The sequence below is a fragment of the Antedon bifida genome, chromosome 7, assembly GCF_963402885.1.
Source record: "Antedon bifida chromosome 7, ecAntBifi1.1, whole genome shotgun sequence".
Lineage (NCBI taxonomy): Eukaryota > Metazoa > Echinodermata > Crinoidea > Comatulida > Antedonidae > Antedon > Antedon bifida.
The window spans coordinates 4,583,399-4,604,554 of record NC_136232.1 but is presented as its reverse complement, the minus strand read 5'-3'; the positions used below and the strand labels follow the sequence as shown (position 1 = coordinate 4,604,554).

The 21,156-nt window shown below is 33.0% G+C and overlaps 6 protein-coding genes across 8 annotated transcripts in view; 3 read left to right on the top strand and 3 right to left on the bottom strand.

Annotated features, from left to right (window-relative positions):
• Nucleotides 1-12,672, top strand: part of LOC144848722 (low molecular weight phosphotyrosine protein phosphatase-like) — a 203,424-nt gene extending 190,752 nt beyond the window's left edge. Inside the window, exons 2-6 of the mRNA XM_078705582.1 lie at nt 10,447-10,553; nt 10,796-10,986; nt 11,419-11,480; nt 11,671-11,773; nt 12,370-12,672. Of these exons, the coding sequence (XP_078561708.1) occupies nt 10,508-10,553; nt 10,796-10,986; nt 11,419-11,480; nt 11,671-11,773; nt 12,370-12,444 (477 nt within the window). The 5' untranslated portion in view covers nt 10,447-10,507 and the 3' untranslated portion in view covers nt 12,445-12,672. The remainder of the gene's footprint in view (nt 1-10,446; nt 10,554-10,795; nt 10,987-11,418; nt 11,481-11,670; nt 11,774-12,369) is intronic.
• On the top strand, nt 845-3,533 carry LOC144848716 (serine/threonine-protein kinase Nek6-like). The gene is made up of 2 exons (XM_078705574.1): nt 845-909; nt 1,384-3,533. Exon 2 carries the CDS (start codon nt 1,405-1,407, stop codon nt 2,218-2,220), a length of 816 nt encoding a protein of 271 aa, XP_078561700.1. The 5' UTR covers nt 845-909; nt 1,384-1,404; the 3' UTR covers nt 2,221-3,533.
• LOC144848385 (uncharacterized) lies at nt 3,587-5,451 on the bottom strand (the record flags this gene model as incomplete). The annotated part of the gene is made up of 1 exon (XM_078705110.1): nt 3,587-5,451. A coding segment is annotated over one exon (1,788 nt), but the record flags the coding sequence as incomplete, so codon positions are not given.
• On the bottom strand, nt 7,011-10,272 carry LOC144848699 (uncharacterized). The gene is made up of 2 exons (XM_078705549.1): nt 10,118-10,272; nt 7,011-9,465 (listed from the first exon to the last, which is right to left on the bottom strand). The coding sequence occupies exon 2, from the start codon at nt 9,421-9,423 to the stop codon at nt 7,678-7,680; it is 1,746 nt and encodes a 581-aa protein (XP_078561675.1). The 5' UTR covers nt 9,424-9,465; nt 10,118-10,272; the 3' UTR covers nt 7,011-7,677.
• A 240-nt stretch (nt 12,673-12,912) lies between the features above and the next one.
• On the bottom strand, nt 12,913-20,777 carry LOC144848702 (uncharacterized). 3 transcript variants are annotated; one of them, XM_078705557.1, is made up of 7 exons: nt 20,363-20,777; nt 16,087-16,173; nt 15,680-15,799; nt 14,960-15,124; nt 14,506-14,583; nt 13,902-14,300; nt 12,913-13,334 (listed from the first exon to the last, which is right to left on the bottom strand). In XM_078705557.1, the coding sequence occupies exons 1-6, from the start codon at nt 20,759-20,761 to the stop codon at nt 13,902-13,904; spliced, it is 1,248 nt and encodes a 415-aa protein (XP_078561683.1). In that variant the 5' UTR covers nt 20,762-20,777; the 3' UTR covers nt 12,913-13,334. The 3 variants fall into 3 exon arrangements, with proteins under 3 accessions (XP_078561683.1, XP_078561682.1, XP_078561684.1); XM_078705556.1 differs by lacking the exon at nt 12,913-13,334 and having other exon boundaries at nt 13,356-14,300; XM_078705558.1 differs by lacking the exons at nt 12,913-13,334; nt 20,363-20,777 and adding an exon at nt 16,617-17,266 and having other exon boundaries at nt 13,358-14,300.
• Nucleotides 17,389-19,943, top strand: LOC144848721 (low molecular weight phosphotyrosine protein phosphatase-like). The gene is made up of 5 exons (XM_078705581.1): nt 17,389-17,440; nt 17,977-18,167; nt 18,582-18,643; nt 18,759-18,861; nt 19,334-19,943. Exons 1-5 carry the CDS (start codon nt 17,389-17,391, stop codon nt 19,409-19,411), a joined length of 486 nt encoding a protein of 161 aa, XP_078561707.1. The 3' UTR covers nt 19,412-19,943.
• Nucleotides 20,778-21,156: the final 379 nt, after the last annotated feature.

Genomic DNA, 21,156 nt, shown 5'->3' with positions numbered 1-21,156 from the left:
ATGGCAAAGCGAGGAAAAAAGGGACGAAGACGCTGGACAAAAGATATACAGTTTTCATGTTTCAACTTTTAAAAATAATATAAACAATTGTAGTGTAGACCTATTATCACAATTCCTGTATTTCTTTGACATTGTATGCGTGTTATATTTTCATCTGCTCTTTTATATTAGCGTTGGTCCGACTGCTCTTAACTCTGTTAAGAATTAGTTATGATTTAATTATCAACGATCAACTATTAAAAAAGTATTCCATAATAATGATAAAGAAGTAACTTTGTAATCAATATAACTCATATGCGGTTGTTAGGACACGCTTTTATTCCTTAACACAGTTTTTTGTGATAGATTCAGGTGACGACCGACAACACATCAGTAGTAGGCCTACGTACAGTATCAATCCTATCCTAGATCCTTAAAAAAGCTGAACCATCAGACCGACCGAATATGTTTTCCAATGATGACGCTGAGGCTTGGACAACATCGACTCTATTTTTATACAATGTATGCTTATGTATTGTGTTAATGCTTGTATAGCTGTTTTACACAAAATCAAAAAAAAAACAAAACAACCCAACCCAACCCGACCCCTAAGTATTTTTTTGGCGCTTTGCGAATATTAATAAAATGTATTCTAAATGCGATTGTAAATGTTTTTTGTTACACCATGGACGTATCATATGTTATCATACGTATCATGGTTACTAACGTACATCATTAATTCTTTCTGAGCAATGTCGACATTTGTTATTCCTTAGCGAAGCGTGAATCTATTAAAACATCAATTCATACTGCTCATTATTATGTTTAAATTTGGACGCGTGGAAATTCCAAACTACCAGGTATTCACAAGAGATAGTACAGTATTACAAAATCTGCCCTGCATTTGCTAACGGTGACTTTGGAAGTAAGGTAGGTAAAGTGTTAAATTAAATATCTATTGGGCCTATATATTGTATTATTATTCTTAATTATTTTTCCTCAAATAAACGCCCAGTCACATGATATATACACGTGACAATATTATGACAAATTTCTATTAATTTTTAGTAGAACTCATTAACTATCAAAATGACCAGCATTTGGATAGAATTTTTCTGTATTTTATCACTTCTTGATATTAATTGACTGTATTTTCTTCATATTTAGGGAGAATGTATTTAATTATAATGTTACTATGTACAGTGAAAACCCTAAACGTATCCCTCGAATAAACGTCTCCTTGAATAAATAAATAATTCCCTCCCGAACAATAAACGCCACGGACGTTTATTCATATTACAGGCAATGTTATTAATTGCTATTCATTACATAATACACAGTTATGTACAATCACATAAAACAAAATTAAACAACAAATAAATTTAAGTTATATTCATTTTCCAGTTACAGTATTACCAAGCTAAAATGGGAAATTTTCTGAGCCAGCCGCAATACATTAGGACAGAACACCTGGGAAGTGGTGGCTTTGGCGATGTGTATAAGGCGACCAACTCTATAAATGGAGAAGTTGTAGCCGTGAAGGTATTTAAAGACTCCAGTAAGTATGCTGCAGCTAAAAAGGAGATTGATGCTCTACATATCGCAGCCCATAAAAATGTTGTACAGTTGAAAGGCCACTACATAGATAATGAAACAAACGACATATGTATGGTTATGGAATTCTGCCCACAGAATAACATTGAACACTTCATTGAAAGCAACCCCTCTCACCGTGTGCCGCGCGTTGGGTTCCTTCAAGACATAGCATCAGGCATAGCATATATACATGGACGCAATATCGTACACAGGGATCTGAAACCAGCCAACATTTTGGTTACTTCTGATGGTGCCCGATATATCGCGAAGCTTGCAGACTTTGGGATTGCAAAGATTATGACGACACATCAAGATAGAAAACAATGGGGAGGAATGTACGCTCGCACGAAGATTGGCACTGCTCCATACATGGCCCCAGAAGTCCTTAGCGAAGAAAACACGCGCTACGGTCTTAAAGTCGATATTTTTAGCATGGGGCTTGTGTTTTGTGTTATTTATGGACTGAAAGAAAGTATTCAGAATGAACGTCTTGGTCACAATTTGAATCAAAACGTTCAATACCAGTACGTGCCGGCAATACCCAATGAACGCTTGCGTACATGGATTATACAAATGATCCAGTTTGATCCCAATTCCAGACCAGACGCAGAGCGTGTTAAGAAGTCCGTTATGTCACTTCAGTAATAAGTTAAACATATCAAAACAATAAAAACGATAATTACTGTATTTCTTAATCGTCATTTTCAGAATGATTATTATAAAATACTGTATCAACATTTGCAATCAGATTGACAATAACTCTGCTTATCTGACGATATGAAAATGGTAGGCATTTGCAATTCAAAAAATATAAAAAGAAAATTGAAAGATCAAGTTTAAATATTTCCTTTTCGAGGAGAAGCTCTACTGTATAGCACCAATGTTTTAAAGTCATTCATTTCAAAATGTTTGCTCTCACCATGGAGAAATAAATGAACAGAATGATATGTACTAGAAATTAGCTTAAGATTTGTATTTGTGGTATTATCATGTTTTTTTCGTGGTATAATAAAAAATGTAACTTTTAAATCTGTGAATAAAGAATGCAAAATAAAATACCGTGTCTGTAAAAAACAAATTCTTACATATTAATGCAAAAGCTCTTGAGAATGCTTGTTGTTGTCAAGCAAATATTAAATAAAATCAATAAAGTGATGTTAATTTACTGCGAGGTATATACTGTACTTAACTGTAAAGTTACAACAATGATAAATTTGTAAATACCTGACAAATACATACAGACTGTTCTGTGAATACATTCTTACATACAAGTTATTACAATAGAATTTTAGAAGATTTTTTTTCGATGTTAAAATTATGAAATAAAATTGATAGCATAGGATGTTTATTTGTTGCATCATATACTATGATAAAAGGTTGTAGAAATAATTTTAAAATTTCCAGATGATACTTTCCATGTGAATACGTTCTTACATACAAGTTATTAGAATAGAATTTTGAAAGTTGCTTTTTCCAATGTTAAAATTATGAAATAAAATTGATAGCATAGGATGGATTTGTTGCATCATATACTGAATGGTAAAATGTTGTAGAAATAATTTTAAAATTTCCATATGATTCTTTCAATGTGAATACATTCTTACATACAAGTTATTACAATAGAATTTTGAAAGGTTTTTTTTCCAATGCTAAAATTATGAAATAACATTGATATAATAGGATGTTTATTTGTTGCATCATATAATATGGTAAAAGGTTGTAGAAATAATTGTTTTATTTCCATATGATTCTAAACTGAAATTTCTTCCCACAATGTTCACTTGCAAACAGGTTGGACTCAAGTCTATTAAATCTTCATTATGTTCAATTTTTGTCCAGAGTCATTCATTCATAAGATGGTGCAACATTTTCTATGGATTTTGCCTCTGCTGTACCTCCGTCACCCATTGTTGTTTTCAATATTTTGGGAAAATTGAAATAAAATAGATGTACTATAACTGATTGTGTCTCGTTTTTGTGTATTATATTCTCAAATTGGTATTATTTTTAAATTTTCCCCCACAATGTTCACACTTATTATATGGTCTCAGATGACTGTGTGCACTAATGTCATCTTTTTTCCAGTGTTTACATTAACATTGTTTTCTGTTCTTTGTGTATAATTCTCAAATGTGATTTCAAGTGTCCTTTACGTTTAAATTTTTTTCCACAATGTTCACATTCAAAAGGCGTCTCTCCTGTGTGTATTCTTAAATGTTTTTTCAAATGCCCATTTTCTTTGAATTTACTTCCGCAATGTTCACATGTAAATGGCCTCTTCTCATCTGTGTGTATACTTAAATGTAATTTTAATTTCGATGTAAGTCTAAATTTCTTCCCACAATGCTTACATTCATAGGGTGTCTCTTCTGTGTGTATTCTTAAATGTGCTTTCAAATTTTTATTTTCTTTAAATTTCTTTCCACAATGTTCACATTCTAATGGTCTAGACTCCTCTCCAGCTGTAGGTATTCTCAAATGTCTTTTCAAGTCTTCATTGCATTTAAATTTTTTTCTACAATGTTTACATTCATAAGATGATGGAACATTTGTCAGGGATTTTGCCATCGTCATTGCTCCTCCATTTGATTTATTGTTTTCAATATTTTGCATTATATAAATGGGAAAATTGAAATAAAGAACCTGCTGCGGTTGATTAATTGGTTGTTTCTCTCCTGTGTGAATTGTCAAATGTGATTTCAAATTTGTATTACTTTTAAATTTTTCCCCACAATGCTCACATACAAATGATGTCTCAGCTGCGTGCATTAACATTATATGTGATTTCAATGAATCATTATTTTTACATTTTTCCCCACAATGCTCACATACAAATGATGTCTCAGCTGCGTGCATTAACATTATATGTGATTTCAATGAATCATTATTTTTACATTTTTCCCCACAATGCTCACATACAAATGGTGTCTCAGATGCGTGCATTAACATTATATGTGATTTCAATGAATCATTATTTTTACATTTTTCCCCACAATGCTCACATACAAATGGTGTCTCAGCTGCGTGCATTAACATTATATGTGATTTCAATGAATCATTATTTTTACATTTTTCCCCACAATGCTCACATACAAATGGTGTCTCAGATGCGTGCATTAACATTATATGTGATTTCAATGAATCATTATTTTTACATTTTTCCCCACAATGCTCACATACAAATGGTGTCTCAGCTGCGTGCATTAACATTATATGTGATTTCAATGAATCATTATTTTTACATTTTTCCCCACAATGCTCACATACAAATGGTGTCTCAGCTGCGTGCATTAACATTATATGCGATTTCAATGAATCATTATTTTTACATTTTTCCCCACAATGCTCACATACAAATGGTGTCTCAGATGCGTGCATTAACATTATATGTGATTTCAATGAATTATTATTTTTACATTTTCTCCCACAATGCTCACATACAAATGGTGTCTCAGATGGGTGCATTAACATTATATGTGATTTCAAAGAATCATTGCGTGTACAGTTTTTTCCACAGTATTTACATTCAAATTTTGTCTGTAGGTCTTCTTTGTGTATAATTTTCAAATGTGATTTCAAGTTTCCTTTACGTTTACATTTTTTTCCACAATGTTCACATTCAAATGGCGTCTCTCCTGTGTGTATTCTTAAATGTCTTTTCAAATGCCCACTTTCTTTGAATTTACTTCCGCAATGTTCACATGTAAATGGCCTCTTCTCATCTGTGTGTATACTTAAATGTAATTTCAATTTCGATTTCAGTCTAAATTTCTTCCCACAGTGTTCACATTCATATGGTGTCTGTGCTGTTTGTATTCTCAAATTTGATTTCAAATTCGATATACTGTAAGTAGTACAAATTTGTTCCCACAATGTTCACATTCACATGGTATCTCTTCTGTGGTGTGTTTTCTCGCATTTGTTTTTAAATTTGAATCTGTTTTCCACTTTTTACCACAGTGTTCAAATGTTATCATTTCTCCTGTGTGATTTATGCTCAGATGCTTGTTCAAATTTTTACTGTTATTAAATTTCAGGCCACAATATTCACAACATACATATGGTATCCTATTGACTGTGGGTATGCCCACAGGCAAATGTGTTTTCAAATCGTTATGTTTGTGGGTTTGGCAATGTAGCTCGAAATCATCTTCTTTATTAAATATCTTTTCACATTGTTCACATTTTATCTCTATAGTATGTGTATGTATCCCTAAATGTACCTTCAACTCATCAAACTCAAATCTATCTCCACAGTGTTCACATTTATATTTCATGATGGCCTTTATCTTCTTCTTTCTGAAATAAAAATGTACTATACCATGTTTAAATTCCATTCAATACAATTTCAGGGAAACTGTAGGTTCCTATACTGCCAAAATAAGGTTTATTGCAAATAGGGTGCGCAATGCATTATGGCAGTAAGTGGGGTTTGGGAGTAAATGTCACAATGTACGTACATGATTTGTTGTGTACGTAGTAAACGCCATGACGTTTGCTCCCACAACATTCAAATCTGGCGCAATGACGTTTCTCGCAAAATCAAGCTATTTGCGATAAGCCTTTATTATCTTACTTACCATCATGATCTAATGTGGCCGTGACGGGAGGTCATATTTCCTTCATTACTAGCTAATAGAAGGACTAGGTCTACTAGTCTACAAAGCGATCCAGCCTCGATCTATAGATAGGGTAGGAAGAGGCCTATTTTAATGCCTATCAGCCTGTACGACTAACTATGCCTACAAACTAGCTAGGCTAAAGAGGCCTAGCTATCTAGAGGGCCTCCTGCTAGCCGCCGTTATTATTATTATTATACAGCTATCTAGAAGTACTACTAGGGCTTAGTCAGTCTTAGTCCTAGCCTGGCCCTCTATATAGAGTTTATTAGAGAGTTTATTTAGAAAGAAGCTGATGCATTGCGACGTACAAAAACTAATATACTAGGCCTAAAGTAACACTATAACAGCATTGGTGGTAATTTACCTATCTTAAATACATTTCATTGCACAAACGTAACAATGATGTCACTTATTTTAAGAAAAAACACGCCGATATGCATCCAGCTATGGAACGTCTCCTCTGCCTTCAGTACACACCAAACATCATGCAGTACACACCAATCGTCATGCAGTACACACCAAACATCATGCAGTACACACCAAACATCATGCAGTACACACCAATCGTCATGCAGTACACACCAATCGTAATGCAGTACACACCAATGGTCATGCAGTACACACCAATCGTCATCTATCTGTGGTTCAAATTTTGTAAATAACCGTTTTTTAGTTTTGACGTTCTCCTGCAGCAGAAACACACACACAAATATTTAACCTCCTAGGCGGAGGTAGTTTAAAGTTGACAAAACTGTTTTTTTTTTAAATCCAAGTTGCAAAGGTATTTTAAACTAATTATTTATTACTGTACTTATTTTCTCATTTACAAACTGCTTTCATAAAATCCTATTTATCGCTAAGAAAACCCACATCAAACAAAACGTTGATAGCGATATTTATTTATTTTGCAATTATTTATATATCTAGGTCTCCATTCAATAATACAAACAGTTATTTTTGTAGGTTGTTTTTAATTTGTTTTTAGTACACCTACTAAAATAAACTTTTATTCTTGAAATTAATCCATCACTTCCATCTTTAATCAAATGTCAAACGGCTCAAAAGGTGAGGTGCTTAAAATGTTACAGATGGCTGAACTTGCAACATATCATAATCGTGAGGGTGGATGAAAAATATACATAGCATGGCACGCGATAAGCTACTGTATCAACCAATGAAATGGCAAGTATACTTTTAGCTGTGATATAACACATGGTAGATAATACAAAACCAACCAAGTTTATTCTAAAAAAATGTGTCAATTCCAATTGTATTTTCTCTCCTAAATTGTTATTTAATTTTTCTTTGTGTGTATTTATGTGAATTTAAATTTGAATGGATACTTTTAAATTTCTTCCATGTTCGCATTCAAAAGGGTGTCTCTTGTGTAAAAGTACAAATATACAAATAAGTTTCCAAATTACCGTAATTTGAAATATATATTTAAGAAATACTTTGTAAAGCGTTCATTCATCAAGTCTCACATGTGTGTTAACACATGTGATATCAAGTTTGAATTACTTTTAAATTTCTTTCCACAATCTTCACATTCATAAGGTGTATCTCGTGTGTGTATTTTCCAATGTGATTTCAAATGTGAACTATTTTTAAATTTCTTCCCACATTGTTCACATTCGTATGGTCTTTCTCCTGTGTGTACTCTCAAATGCTTGTTCAATTGTGATTTTTGCTTAAATTTCTTGACACAATGTTCACATTCGTATGGTGTCTCTCCAGTGTGTATTCGTAGATGTGTTTTTAAATCTCCACTTCGTTTAAAGTTCTTCCTACAATGTTCACATTCATATGGTGTCTCTCCATTGTGTATTCGAAGATGTGTTTTTAAATCTCCACTTCGTTTAAAGTTCTTCCTACAATGTTCACATTCATATGGTGTCTCTCCTGTATGACTTCTCAAATGTATTTTTAAATCTGAACTGTTGTAAAACTTCTTCCCACAATATTCACATTCATATGGTGTCTCTCCTGTATGTTTTTTTAAATGTCTTTTCAATTGCCGACTTTCTTTAAACTTTTTCAAACAATATTCACATTCATGTGGTGTCTCTCCTGTGTGTATTCTCAAATGTCTTTTTACCTGTGAACTTTGCTTAAATTTCTTTCCACAATACTCACATTCATATGGTGTTTCTCCTGTGTGTATTCTTAAATGTTTTTTTAAATTCCCACATTGATTAAATTGTTTCCCACAATGTTCACATTGGTATGGTGTCTCTCCTGTGTGTAATCTTAAATGTATTTTCAAATCCCTACTATTATTATATTTCTTCCCACAATATTCACATTCATATGGTGTTTCTCCTGTTTGTACTATCAAATGTGATATCAAATGTGATTTCAAACTTGTACTATGTCTAAATCGTTTCCCACAATGTTCACATTGATATGGCATTTCTCCAGTGTGTGTTTTCAAATGTGATTTCCTATGCGAACTGTGTTTGAATTTCTTCCCACAAAGTTCACACTCAAAAGGTGTTTCTCCTGTGTGTATTCTTAAATGAATTTTTAAACTAAAATCACGTTTAAATTTTTTTCCACAATGTTCACATTCATATGGAGTCTCATATGTGTGCACTACCATATGTGATTTCAAGTGTGAATTACTTTTAAATTTTTTCCCACAATGTTCACATCCATATGGCATATCCCCTGTGTGTATTCTCAAATGTGCTTTCAAATCAGAATTGTACTCAAATTCCTTTCCACAATGTTCACAAATACATGTATATTGTCTCTCTCCTGAGTGTATTTTAAAATGTTTTTTCAAACTCGAACTTTGCTTAAATTTCTTCCCACAAAGTTCGCATTCATATGGTGTCTCTCCTGTGTGTATTCTTAAATGTCTTTTTAAATCCTCTTTTTGCTTACACTTCTTCCCACAATGTTCGCATTCATATGGTGTCTCTCCTGTGTGTATTCTTAAATGTCTTTTTAAATCCTCCTTTTGTTTACATTTCTTCCCACAATATTCACATTCATATTGTACAGGCACTACAGGTATCTCCTCTGTAGATAAGTCTACCGGTAAAATTATTTTCACATGTTGATTATGTGTTTGGCAGTGTAGCTCATAATCATCCTCTTTGTAAAAGATTTCTTCGCATTGTTCACATTTTAACTCTTTAGTTTGCATATGCTTCTCTAAATGTAGCTTCAGCTCGTTTAACTCAAATTGATCATCACAGTGCTCACACTTATATTTCATGTTTGATTTTTTTTAATCATTCTTCTTTTTATTAATAAAATACTGAAATAAAAATGTTTCAAAATATATTTTTCTGCAGAAAAAATATTTGTTAAAATAAATGGGCAATAATAAAAAAAAAAAGGTGAATGTGAGATAAGACTGCCAACAAACTGTACTGTAATGCATAAAAAGATATATTAATATATGAAAATAAAAGACTAACCCTAATTGTGTTTTGTGTCTATGATGGAATGGGTCTTTTTTAATAGTTTAATAACCACGTCCACGATTAACAAAAAAGGGTACTTTTCATTAAAACGTTTTATATTTTGTAATTATAGTATAGGCCTACTACAGCTTTATTTATCAAAAACACTTTTGAGACAGGTAGGTAACTAATCTAAAATTTGTGATAAAACGAAATAATAATATCATGCCATGGTCTCTAGTCTACACACACTGCAGTGCAGAGAGAGTTCACATTTTCAATTCACACTGTAAAATTTAAATCTATAGGCCCAGTAGTCATAGTCATCTCATAAATAGACAGGCTCCTACCTAGCTAGAGTACTGCTGCTAGTGTACTGTAGGGCGCCGGATCGATCCGGGCGTGCCTCTTTTTAATTCATCTACACTCTACCTAGTTAGGCCTATTCCTAGCTAGGTAGGCTAGCAGTACTCTCTACAGTAGTAGTAGAGTAGTATTTATTACCTCTCTCAATCTTTCATTAGCAACATCAAAACAAAATGGCGGGAGAATCACGAAGCAGCAGAGTGACTGGTTCTGCTGCAATACAGTACTGTATATTAAATACTGCTGCAGCATGCTGTGTGTCAATTGTATGTTGTGTGTGGAGTGTCGATGATGATCGAGTAGCAATATTAGTAGCAAAAGATAGAGGGCGCATGTAAGTTATCGATCACATGGTTGACCGTCGAACCAACCATGCATGATGGGGGGGGAGGTACTCTCCAGGCTGTACTTTTTATTACCACACCACAGTAGTATATAGTCATCTCCCTGATATAGCATTCTCAATCTGTAATTCATTTTGTTGGTAACCTCTATTTTCTTTCAGTAAACAAAATTAACTAAAAGTAAATGGCAAACGTCGTGGGAACTAAATCTGCATTATTTGTATGCCTAGGTAAGAGTTTTGCCACATTTTATTAATATTATTACCCTGTATTATTTTCTATCTATTCTAGGCCTATTTAGTATTAACTATTATTTACTTAGTATTAATTATAAGGCTATCTATTAATAGTAGGCCTATCTATAACTTCTACTAGGGTCTATATTATTTATTATTTATATAGTACTTACTAGCTAGGCCTTATTTATTATTACTAGGCCTGGTATTGGATACTTTTCTTTTTTTTAATCTAGGCAATATCTGTCGATCTGTTATGGCTGAGCAAATATTCTGTGAACTAGTAGTAGAAAAGGGTGTTGCCGATGTGTGGAAGATAGATAGTGCTGCAACATCTACTTGGGAAATAGGAAACTCACCGTATGAACTAACAAATTCCACGCTTAAAAAACATAACCGCCAGATCAGTAATCATATAGCACGACAGGTAGGCTACTGTGGATGGCAATCATAAGTAACAGTAGGGTTATGATTTTTACCCCTTCTACAACGCCAGCAAAAATGCTTATTTGAGTGTAGGTTGGCCTACTACATCAGTTCTAACATAAAAGTGCTTAATGCTCAAAAGCTTCTAAGCACTTAACATTACCCTGGTAATTTTGTTTATCAAAACTTACGATACATAACAAAATGTTGCAGCTATCAGTGCAGTTTGTACTTTTACCTTACCAGTTACCCATTTGTACATAGGTGGAGAGCGAATTGTCTAGCCAAGTACACAAGCATTAGATTCAAACTCTCGACCTTGCAATCAGAAGTCCAAAACATGTGCCACACCGTGACCCTCCTCTTGCATGCACATTGCATCCACTTACGTTATGTAGTTTATTTAGGTAATTAACTGTAATTGTTTTTATAGATAACCACTCAAGATTATTACAATTTTAACTACATCTTTGGTTTTGATGAAGATAATATGAGGTTGGTCAGTAAAGATTACACAGTAGACACAAACCTGCATATATTCACTGTATTATAACTAAAATCAAAAATACAGTTTTACACATTTAAACATCACAAATAAAAATGGGTTGAGATTACAGTAAATCCTTAGTTATTGATGTTGAAATACTTACCGTATTTAAGGGGTATTATTTTTTCTTTCATACAGGCAACTAAACAGACGCAAGCCAAAGGATAGTAACTCGGAGTTGATCTTACTCGGTGACCTCGACACAGACAAAAGCACAAATATCATAGTTGACCCATATCCAGTAAGTTTATGAACTACATTGTCCTGAAATTCAATAAAACTTTTCCTAGAGTCAAATTAATCAAAGCTCCCATTGAAGATTAGTGGACAGGATTATTTATACAGTATTATTTATACCGTACATACTACAGTAAACATTACACAACAGACTTCCCTGCACTGAACTGAAGAAAAATAATTTACCAAAGCTCTTGATTTCAACAATACCATCTTCCCAACTAAGCAACTTTCTTGTGTATGATGGCTGAAAGTCAGTCAGACATCATGGAGCAGACTAATTTTTTGGAGCAGACTAACAATTCAATGAAGCTCAACTTAATTGAAATTCATTGTAACTAGATTGTAACTAGTCGCAGTTACCATATCGCGTACACAACGCTGTTCACAGTTAAATAGGAACCAGCATGGTAACTATCGCCTTATACCACAAACATGAGGTGATTCAAATTTTCAGTTCCAGAACATGTTCAACAAAACTGCGCTTTATTTTTTGCACTACTGTACATAAGCCCACTTTAAAAATTATGGACATTTTATAAACTGAAGGTATGCTGTGACTAACCAATAATACATTTGTTTTTTGTTTTTGCTTTACAGGGGCCTGTACAAGCCTTTGAAACTGCATATGAACAATGTGATCGAAGTTGTAAAGCCTTCCTAGCTCAATTTTAGTAGATAAACGAGTTGCAGGAGGCTTGGACAACCAAGATTTATTCCAAATCGACAAGTTTTAATTACCTATTTATCTGAAATGTATAAGTTTCATTTACTTTCACTTTTTTTAATGGTAATTTTAAACTGAAAATTTAAATTTATATCAAATATAAATGACAAAATGGTACACTAATATTTTTTCTCAAAAGATTTTCAAAACACAACATTATTAGGAATTGATGTCGTATATGGTTATTCCACTACTATATATTTCCTTCATGTGTTTTAAATCATTTTGTAGAACAAATCAATGTTTAAAAACCATATAAAACAAACACAGTAAAAATAAATAAAACTGAAAATTAAACTTTTAAAAAAATTAGTACTTTCCACCAAGAATAAATTAAGTACTATTGTACGTGCATGATCATATAGTGAAATAATGTATTAAATTAATAAAAATGTTGTACAACATTACTTAACATAATTATGTGCTTGGTTACTAAAAGAAAGATTTAGAGAACAAAAAAGATGTAAAATCTAAATATTAACAGTATTAGTAAAAACGTGTGGTTAATATGCTAATATATTACATGGTTTGCAATGTAGCTTATAAGGGTGACCGACAAATTTTAATGAAAATAAAATAGTATTTACTGTACTAAACATTAAAATGCCTACATGTTTTTTTTATATGTTGGGACGAAATAGCGTAACTATATAAAAATTAAACTCCTATTCTTTGATTTTCTGCTTTAATTAAGGGATCATGTCAACATTTACTGCAGTACAGTATCTACATTTTGTTTACTATTTAACCTGTTTATGTAATTATGCTCTTTTCTATTTCGGTAACCATAACGCTGTACAGTGAACGTTTCATAAACTTCTGCATGTCTCATACACTTCTGCATTGAAACAAATAAAACAAAACAAAATATTACTGCAGTAGAACACAATGGTAATTGTATATCAGCCTTTGTCATATTATTTGAGGTATAATCTAAAGCTCTGTCTACACTATCATATAAAAAAATGTGATGTGCCTATAAATATGGACACGATGTCATATCACTACCATATATAAGCATATCACTACCATATTTGGGCACATCACACTTTTTTGTCATACTAGTTTTATAGTGTAGACAGAGCTTTAATCCTTCAACAAATAATATTCAGTACCCAGAACCACAGTCAACCGAGTCACAATCACCAAAGTTTTACTGAGAGTCATAGTCAAACTATAACAGTAAAATCAGGCAATGAGGTGACCTCTACTTCAGTTTGCTCAGTAGTGTAAATGACCCACACAATTCAGTGTACTTTTCAAATTTGTAAAAGTCAATCCTCCTGGTTAAGTTTTACTCGGTAAACTAACCATTTAGAGTTAGATTAAGTTAAAGATAGATGAGTTAAAAAGAGCATTCGCACTGAACTTTTTCTGGATGGGTAAAGTACAAGAATCAATGTACCTAGGCATTTTCATCATCTTCGTCATCACTCTCCTCATCTTCCATTTCCTTGATGCTTGGTTCCAAAATATCTCTTTTAATGTTATAAAAAACGGACTTTTTGATTGACGCCACATTCATCAATGTGCAAATCTGATTGAGAGTAGTGAATGTGTTGCCGCTGAAAACTGCTGCAGCCGTCATGCAAATGTTGCCGGCCGGCCGACCAGTAATTCCGCCACATCTTGGCTGTGATGACCACTTGAACTTGTGGTTTTTCAGACATGAGCCTGTTATTGAAAGCATGCTGCCAACAAGATTCTTTTCAATATCAATCACAGGGGCAGTGCATTTTGGTTGCTGGCACCTAATAAGTTTCATCAGCTGTTCCTCATATACAATATACTTCTCTGATTTCCCCTAAATAATTCATAATGAAATCACAATCATTATACAAATTTATTTATTTTACTTTTTTCTGACCTTTGTAGGGTGGCACGTGGCCTGTTTATGCCGCCAATTAAACCATATGTCAATAAATTATTAGCATAAATCAATGAAATTTCAAATAACAACAAGAGTTGACTACCACCATCATAAATGATCAAAACAATTTGGATTTTACCTCATAATCTCCCAAATTCATATCAGCATCCAACTCTGATCTTCTATGTCTAGTTGAACTTCCATCAGAATCCGATGCCTGAAAAGATTTTTTAAATTTGTAGAATGAATCTTTAATAGTTAATCTAAACAGTGTAATGATATGGTTTGTTCGTATGGTACATTACATATTATTTGGCCCAATTATGGAAATGGAGACACAGTAAATACTATGCAAAGTTAAACAACTGTGTTTAAAAACAAGATTGTCCAAATTTGTGGCAACTTTGCACACAATTTATTATTTAACAGTATATTAATAGTACAGTATATTCTTATTTAAAAATATTTTTTATGTGAAATTTCTGATTCCATCACCGGTTCAGTATACTTGACACTTTGTATTGGTTACTGACAATGGCATTTATTTGCCTAGATTAAATATTCAGTAGTGTGATTGATCATTTTATACTTACCTCATATTCATCATCTAAATCTTCAACTTCTGAATCTGAGCTGGCAACATAATCTTCATCATCATCATGTTTGCGCTTTTTTGATGACGATGTCAATTGTTCATCATCATCTAAATTTCTCTTTTTATGCTTTGATTTGTTACCATTTTCTCCTGATGTTGATGCCTGAAAAAGGTTTCAGTTTATGTTGTACAGTAGATAGAACCCTTTTTGGGACATTTCTATTGAGAAGACACTTTTCATGAAACATTTAAGCGGCAATATGGTTTAACACAAAAAGCAACATCTACTGCATTTACATTTCTACTGAGTATGTATTGTATTTGATGACAATAACATTTGCACAAACGCTACCAATTGCAACCATTTGACGGATCCTAAATGTACTGTACTTTTAGTTAGACTACTACACATAAATTGTGTTAGTACGTACTGTCAATTGTGCCAAAGGTTGATGATATAGTCTGGTTTCCCTGCAATCCAATGTCATGGTAAGAGTAAATAATACAAATTAAACATATACAGCACTTAGTAAGCAATTGATTTGCTGTTATATTGTAAAGCGAGATGCACTTTCACAGGATCAATGATGAATGGGTGCTATTTCGCAATATGATTTTATTGTATAGTGTGAATCAGTGGTATCTATTTACAGAGACAGATAACTGCCTACTTCCCCAATACCCAAAACATGTGACCCTTATCAATTAATATGCTAACCTCACAATCTTCTGCATCCAAACTTTCAACATTGTCAGCATCATCATCATTATGGCTTTTCTTCGGCGAGAGTGACTCTTTATTAGCCTCTACCTGAACCTTTGTTTGTGATGTGGATTGCTAAAAAAGATATATTTTTATAATGTGCATTTGTAGTTATTTTAGTTTAAAAAATTAAATTTTAAATTTGTTTTAAAATAAAAACATAAACCTAGTTATATTCTTCGCTCACCCTTCATATTTTGTAAGCATTATTCTACAAAAATAGATATATTAGATATTTTGTATTAATAATTATATTTAAAGCATCTTTGCTTCATCTGTTTGTAACCTCTCGCTACGGCTTTGATGATTATCCCACGACTTTGGGCTCCCCAAACTTGTTACCAGATTTGAATTGAAATTACCTCAGGATTATTTGAATCATGAACTGAATGAGTCACTAACTGCGTTTTGTTTTTTGGAGATTTGTCCTTTTTGCCGCATGTTGATACCTGAAAAAATATTTTTGAAATAATTAATGCACATAACATGTGTGGAATAAAATAACTATGTTTGTACTTTCAACCTTTTTTTAGGTGGAAATGACAAGTATAATTTTTCTTTTTCTTCTTCTCTCTGAAAATAATGAAATACACTTAGTAAACCTTAAATTACATATTTGCAAAGATTCAACAAAGAATATTTAAAAAAATATATATTATGGGCAAAAAAAAAGTGTTAAACATCAACTCTCAAGAAAACCATAAACCAATAAAGTTGTTCCTGTATTCTTGTGATAATAAAAATGTTTTTGTTGAAACTTTTACTTTAGTTGTTTATTGTTCTTTTTTTAAAATAGGACTCGCGAATCGGGGAAGGGCAGTGGCTCTTTTTCTTATTTGTGCCTAAATTCGAATCAAACTAGGCCTACACCATTATTAAAGGGGTTCTCTACCTCACTATCCTGAGGCTGTGGTTCCGTTTGAACAGCAGCATGGGATATCGAACGATCTCTTTTCTTCCGAAATTCATCTGATTGAGCAAAACCATCGGTCATGTGAAGAGTCGGTACAGCATCGGCTTTCAACGTAACTCGACCAAAATTTCCAAATTCCTTGAAGCATGATGGCTCGAAATGCAGAGAACAGATGATGGAGTATCTGTTTATTGGGGGATTGACCATCCTCAGTGCCAACACCCATTTTTTCAATAAACTTTTTCTTTTTTTATTTAATGGGAGACGATGGAATGTACAATCCTTATTCTTTCTCCGAGTATTCTTACAATTGTATACAATGCATGTGCCGCTTGGCATGATGGCAAAAAATGATGGTCGATGCCCTCTTCTAGGCCTAGCTACTACAAGCGCTTAATAGGCTAGGACAGGTTGATCACACACACAGCAGTCTGCAGCAGATACTTCCTTCCCTCCACTTTCTGGGGCTACTACGGACCCGCTACTAGTACTACTCTACTACTACTACCAGCAGCTGTAGCTATCTATAGCTAGGCCTGTTAGTATTTAGCGGAGTAATCCAAAAAGACCGAAATTCATATATCATAACAAACAAGAACAACAAAAGCACATGTCAAATCTATGACAGGCTCGACTCCCGGGATCATCGCACACGCGCGGCGAAGAGATCGATCGTCGTTGATCGACGATGAGGACTCTAGATAAAACAACTTAAGAATGAGGGCGCTATATCACAACAAATGAAATAAATATGGCTAGCAGCAGCAGTAACAAAAATAAATCAGCTCTTTTTATTTGTCTGGGTAATATTTTATAATATAAGTTAGTTGGTGTAATCCTATATATATGTTACTTAATTAGCTAGTCTACTTGTGAATTCACTTCAATACGAGACAGGACAAGTATTAAATAAGACTGATAATAATTGAGACTATTATATAGGCAGTACTAACTAAGCCTTCTCTACTACACAGTCTACTAGTAGTACTACCTGAATTATTTTACTATATAGTACTACAGACAGTACTAGACATTCCTAGATAAGATTCCCAGATACCTGTACTACTTTACTTGCTAGTCCTAGTCAGCTAGTGTTTGGAACACATTGTAGTAGCCCTTATTTTATTTAGGCATGTATGTCTATATAGTATATTTTGTTTCATCAAATTAGAAATCGCATCGCATGTGCAAACAGGCTTCTATTATTATATTGACAATTGTGCAAAGGTTTGGTAGAGCGATGGTCGAACATATAATTACACAATCATCATGCAATGTGCTGGTATATGAATTTTTATTTACTATAGCTGCATATATTTTATATACATTGTTTTTATAGGCAATATATGTCGGTCTGTTATGGCTGAACAGATTCTCAGAGAGCTAGTGGAAGAGAAAGGAGTGGCAGACCAGTGGAAAATTGACAGTGCTGCTACGGCAACATATAATATAGGAAACACACCATACAACCTTACAAATGAAACATTAAAAAAGTACAACCGTAAACCAAGTAGCCACATAGCTAGACAGGTAAGTAAATAGAGGTTTTTACTGATATTATTATACAGTACTGCTGCACTTCTGATGGCCATTGCCATTACAAACCTTTCTTCCATAAGATTGTACAGGCCTAATAGTACTACTGTATTTTTGCTAAACAACAACAGAATAACAACAAATAATGAATGTTTATGAGTTGATGAGGAGAAATGAGTTGTTGTTGAAAGATTAACTACTGTACTCATCTATTTAACAAGATGGATATAGGCTGTCAACTCATGACAAATCTACTTCCCATGTAATTCTGTTCTTTCTAAAGTGAAATATTTTTTTAATGAATCCATCCATTTTGAAAATATTTTTCTGAAATATATAATATTGTAGTGTAATAAAATAATAGCATAATAATATGCAATTATTAATATTTTTTTTTTTTTTTTGTAGGTAACCAAACAAGATTATTATGATTTTCATTATCTTTTTGGATTTGATGAAGACAATATGAGGTTAGTCAAAAAACAAAAAGGGTTATTGTGACCTTAAATATTTTGATTACTGTATTAATTTTTTTTAAATATTACAACTTTAAAACTGTATCAAATCATTTTTGGAATTTCTCAGACAATTAAAAAGACGTAAACCAGATGATAGCAAATGCCAGCTGATCTTACTTGGTGATCTTGACACAGACAAAAGCACAAATATCATAGTAGACCCATATCCAGTAAGTATGATTCTAACATCTATTAAATTCAACGTAAACATTTATTTTCTTTCTTTCAATCAAAAATAATAAAACAACATCTATTAAAATATTATATTACATACAAGCCTATGTAAATATGTGACAGTGATTGGTTGTAACTGCATCACATGACTACCGCTTCGCGCTTCGGGAAATATATTCCCTCAGGGATGTCAAATCTTACTGTATATTTAACCTCTAAGCAGGCAATATCTGTATAATAGTATACAAATATCGACTGAAAAGTGGTACACTATGATGAAATATTAAATAAAATAGTGTTTCATTCAATAGAACAGAGTCAATCTTTCACAACTCTTCATCATCTCATGAAAATATCCAATTCCATATTAAACTCATATTGTAAACAATAACATTCATTATTTGTAAATTGTAAATACATTTTTTTAAATCTAAATAATGTATTTATAATCCTAAATTGTTCTTGCAGGGTCCGCTAACAGACTTTGAAACTGCATATGAGCAGTGTGAAAGATGCTGTAAAGTCTTTCTATCTCAAAATGAGTAAATCATTTTAACAAACAAGATAATTGTCTGGCAGACCAGCCAGGAGTTCAAAATCGGTCCGGGGTTTTCTTCTGTCGATTTTAATTGAATTACTAGGCAATGAAGCTGTTTTAAGTTGTTTATGGCTAGAAAAATATCCCATGATATATAGTAAAGTTATCTTGTCGAATAAATACTATAAATAAAAAAAACATGACTTAGGTGTTCACTCATATTTCAGCTGATATTGCAAGCTAGATTTTATTTTATGATTGAGGCCTTTTTTCTTCCTCAGCCTAATCAATATTGGATAATTTTTTTATAATAATTGTATTGGATTGATATATTGGTTGATTAACCATAAATAAGTAATAAATTAAATTGTTTTTAACATCATGGGGAAACTAAGATGTTAAAACAATTTTAAGAACAAAATAGATTAAAAACAGGCAGAGATACATTGTACACAAAAAGCCTAACAATTAGTACTAATTATTGATGAGTTACTACTAATAATGATAATAAAAAAACAGGCTTAATTTATAATATTAAAATAACAAATAAAACCCTGTAGTTTTCAATATAATGACTAATCATGTCCTTTTTTTTAAATGATATATACATTATGACTCATTTTGCGCACCATATATTTGTAAGACCAGACCAACTTTTGGCGGCCAAAATTGGTCCGGCCGAACAGATTTTGGCAGCCAAAACTGGTCCGCTGGACTGATTTTGGTGCAACAGGCCTAAGGTTAATGAACAGTAATACAATATTAAAAGCACAGTATTTTTTTAAAAAAACCTAATTTAAAGAAAAAAAAAAAAATTGTACAATAAATTAAAAATACTGTATTGTAATAGTAATTAATAAAGGATGAACAAAAAAATATATTCCCAGACTCAGGACGTACTTTACACATTATATAGAGGGCGCTAAATTTAATAACGATGGCTCTGCATTTATTCTTACCAATTCTTGAATAACCTGTCTTTTTTTAAATCCACTTCTCATATTTATTATAGGCCCAACACTAATAGGCTTAGGCCTATTAAATGCGAATATACTTGGTACTGCATCGGGTTTCAGACGATGTCTAGGCTTATAGAGATGTGGAGCCAAATCGTGTTTTGGATCAGGAAGGAAATCTGTCTTTCGAAAGTGCTTTCCACAAACTCGCAAGTTTTTGTAAGTCGAGGGCTTACACTTGGGTTTCAAGTCCTTGTTCTTAATAACGACTAACCATTTTCTCGCAAACGCCTTATCATTTGGAAAAGAATGAAACGATGTGCCTTCTAATCGAGCCTTTTCATAATATTCACAACATGGAACAACACACGACGGCATGTTTTCCACCCAGGCCAGCAGCATGCAGCAGCCGCGCGCGGGGGAATTCACTCAGAGAGATACTTCTTCTTTGATGACATGAGCGTGGTTGAGTGATTCCACCGCTAGAGGGCGAACTCCAATGAAGACGCCCTCTAGCCAATCTATATAAAATCTCTTTGGGCCAGATCATGGCAAGATGATGCACAGATGACGTCATTTAAGCAAATTCACGGCGACGGTACGGCGATGGCGTTTTGGAAAAATCGAAAATCTCGTAATATTGATGTAGGCCTACATTTCTAATACTTTGTCAAATTATGTAATACTGGTAAAGTTATCCTTTAATTGCAATTATTTTGGCATTTAAAAAAAAGTGTTAAAGTAGAGGAAAGAGGAATCGTGGTCCCCTTGTAATTTGTCGGATTCTTACACCCGAG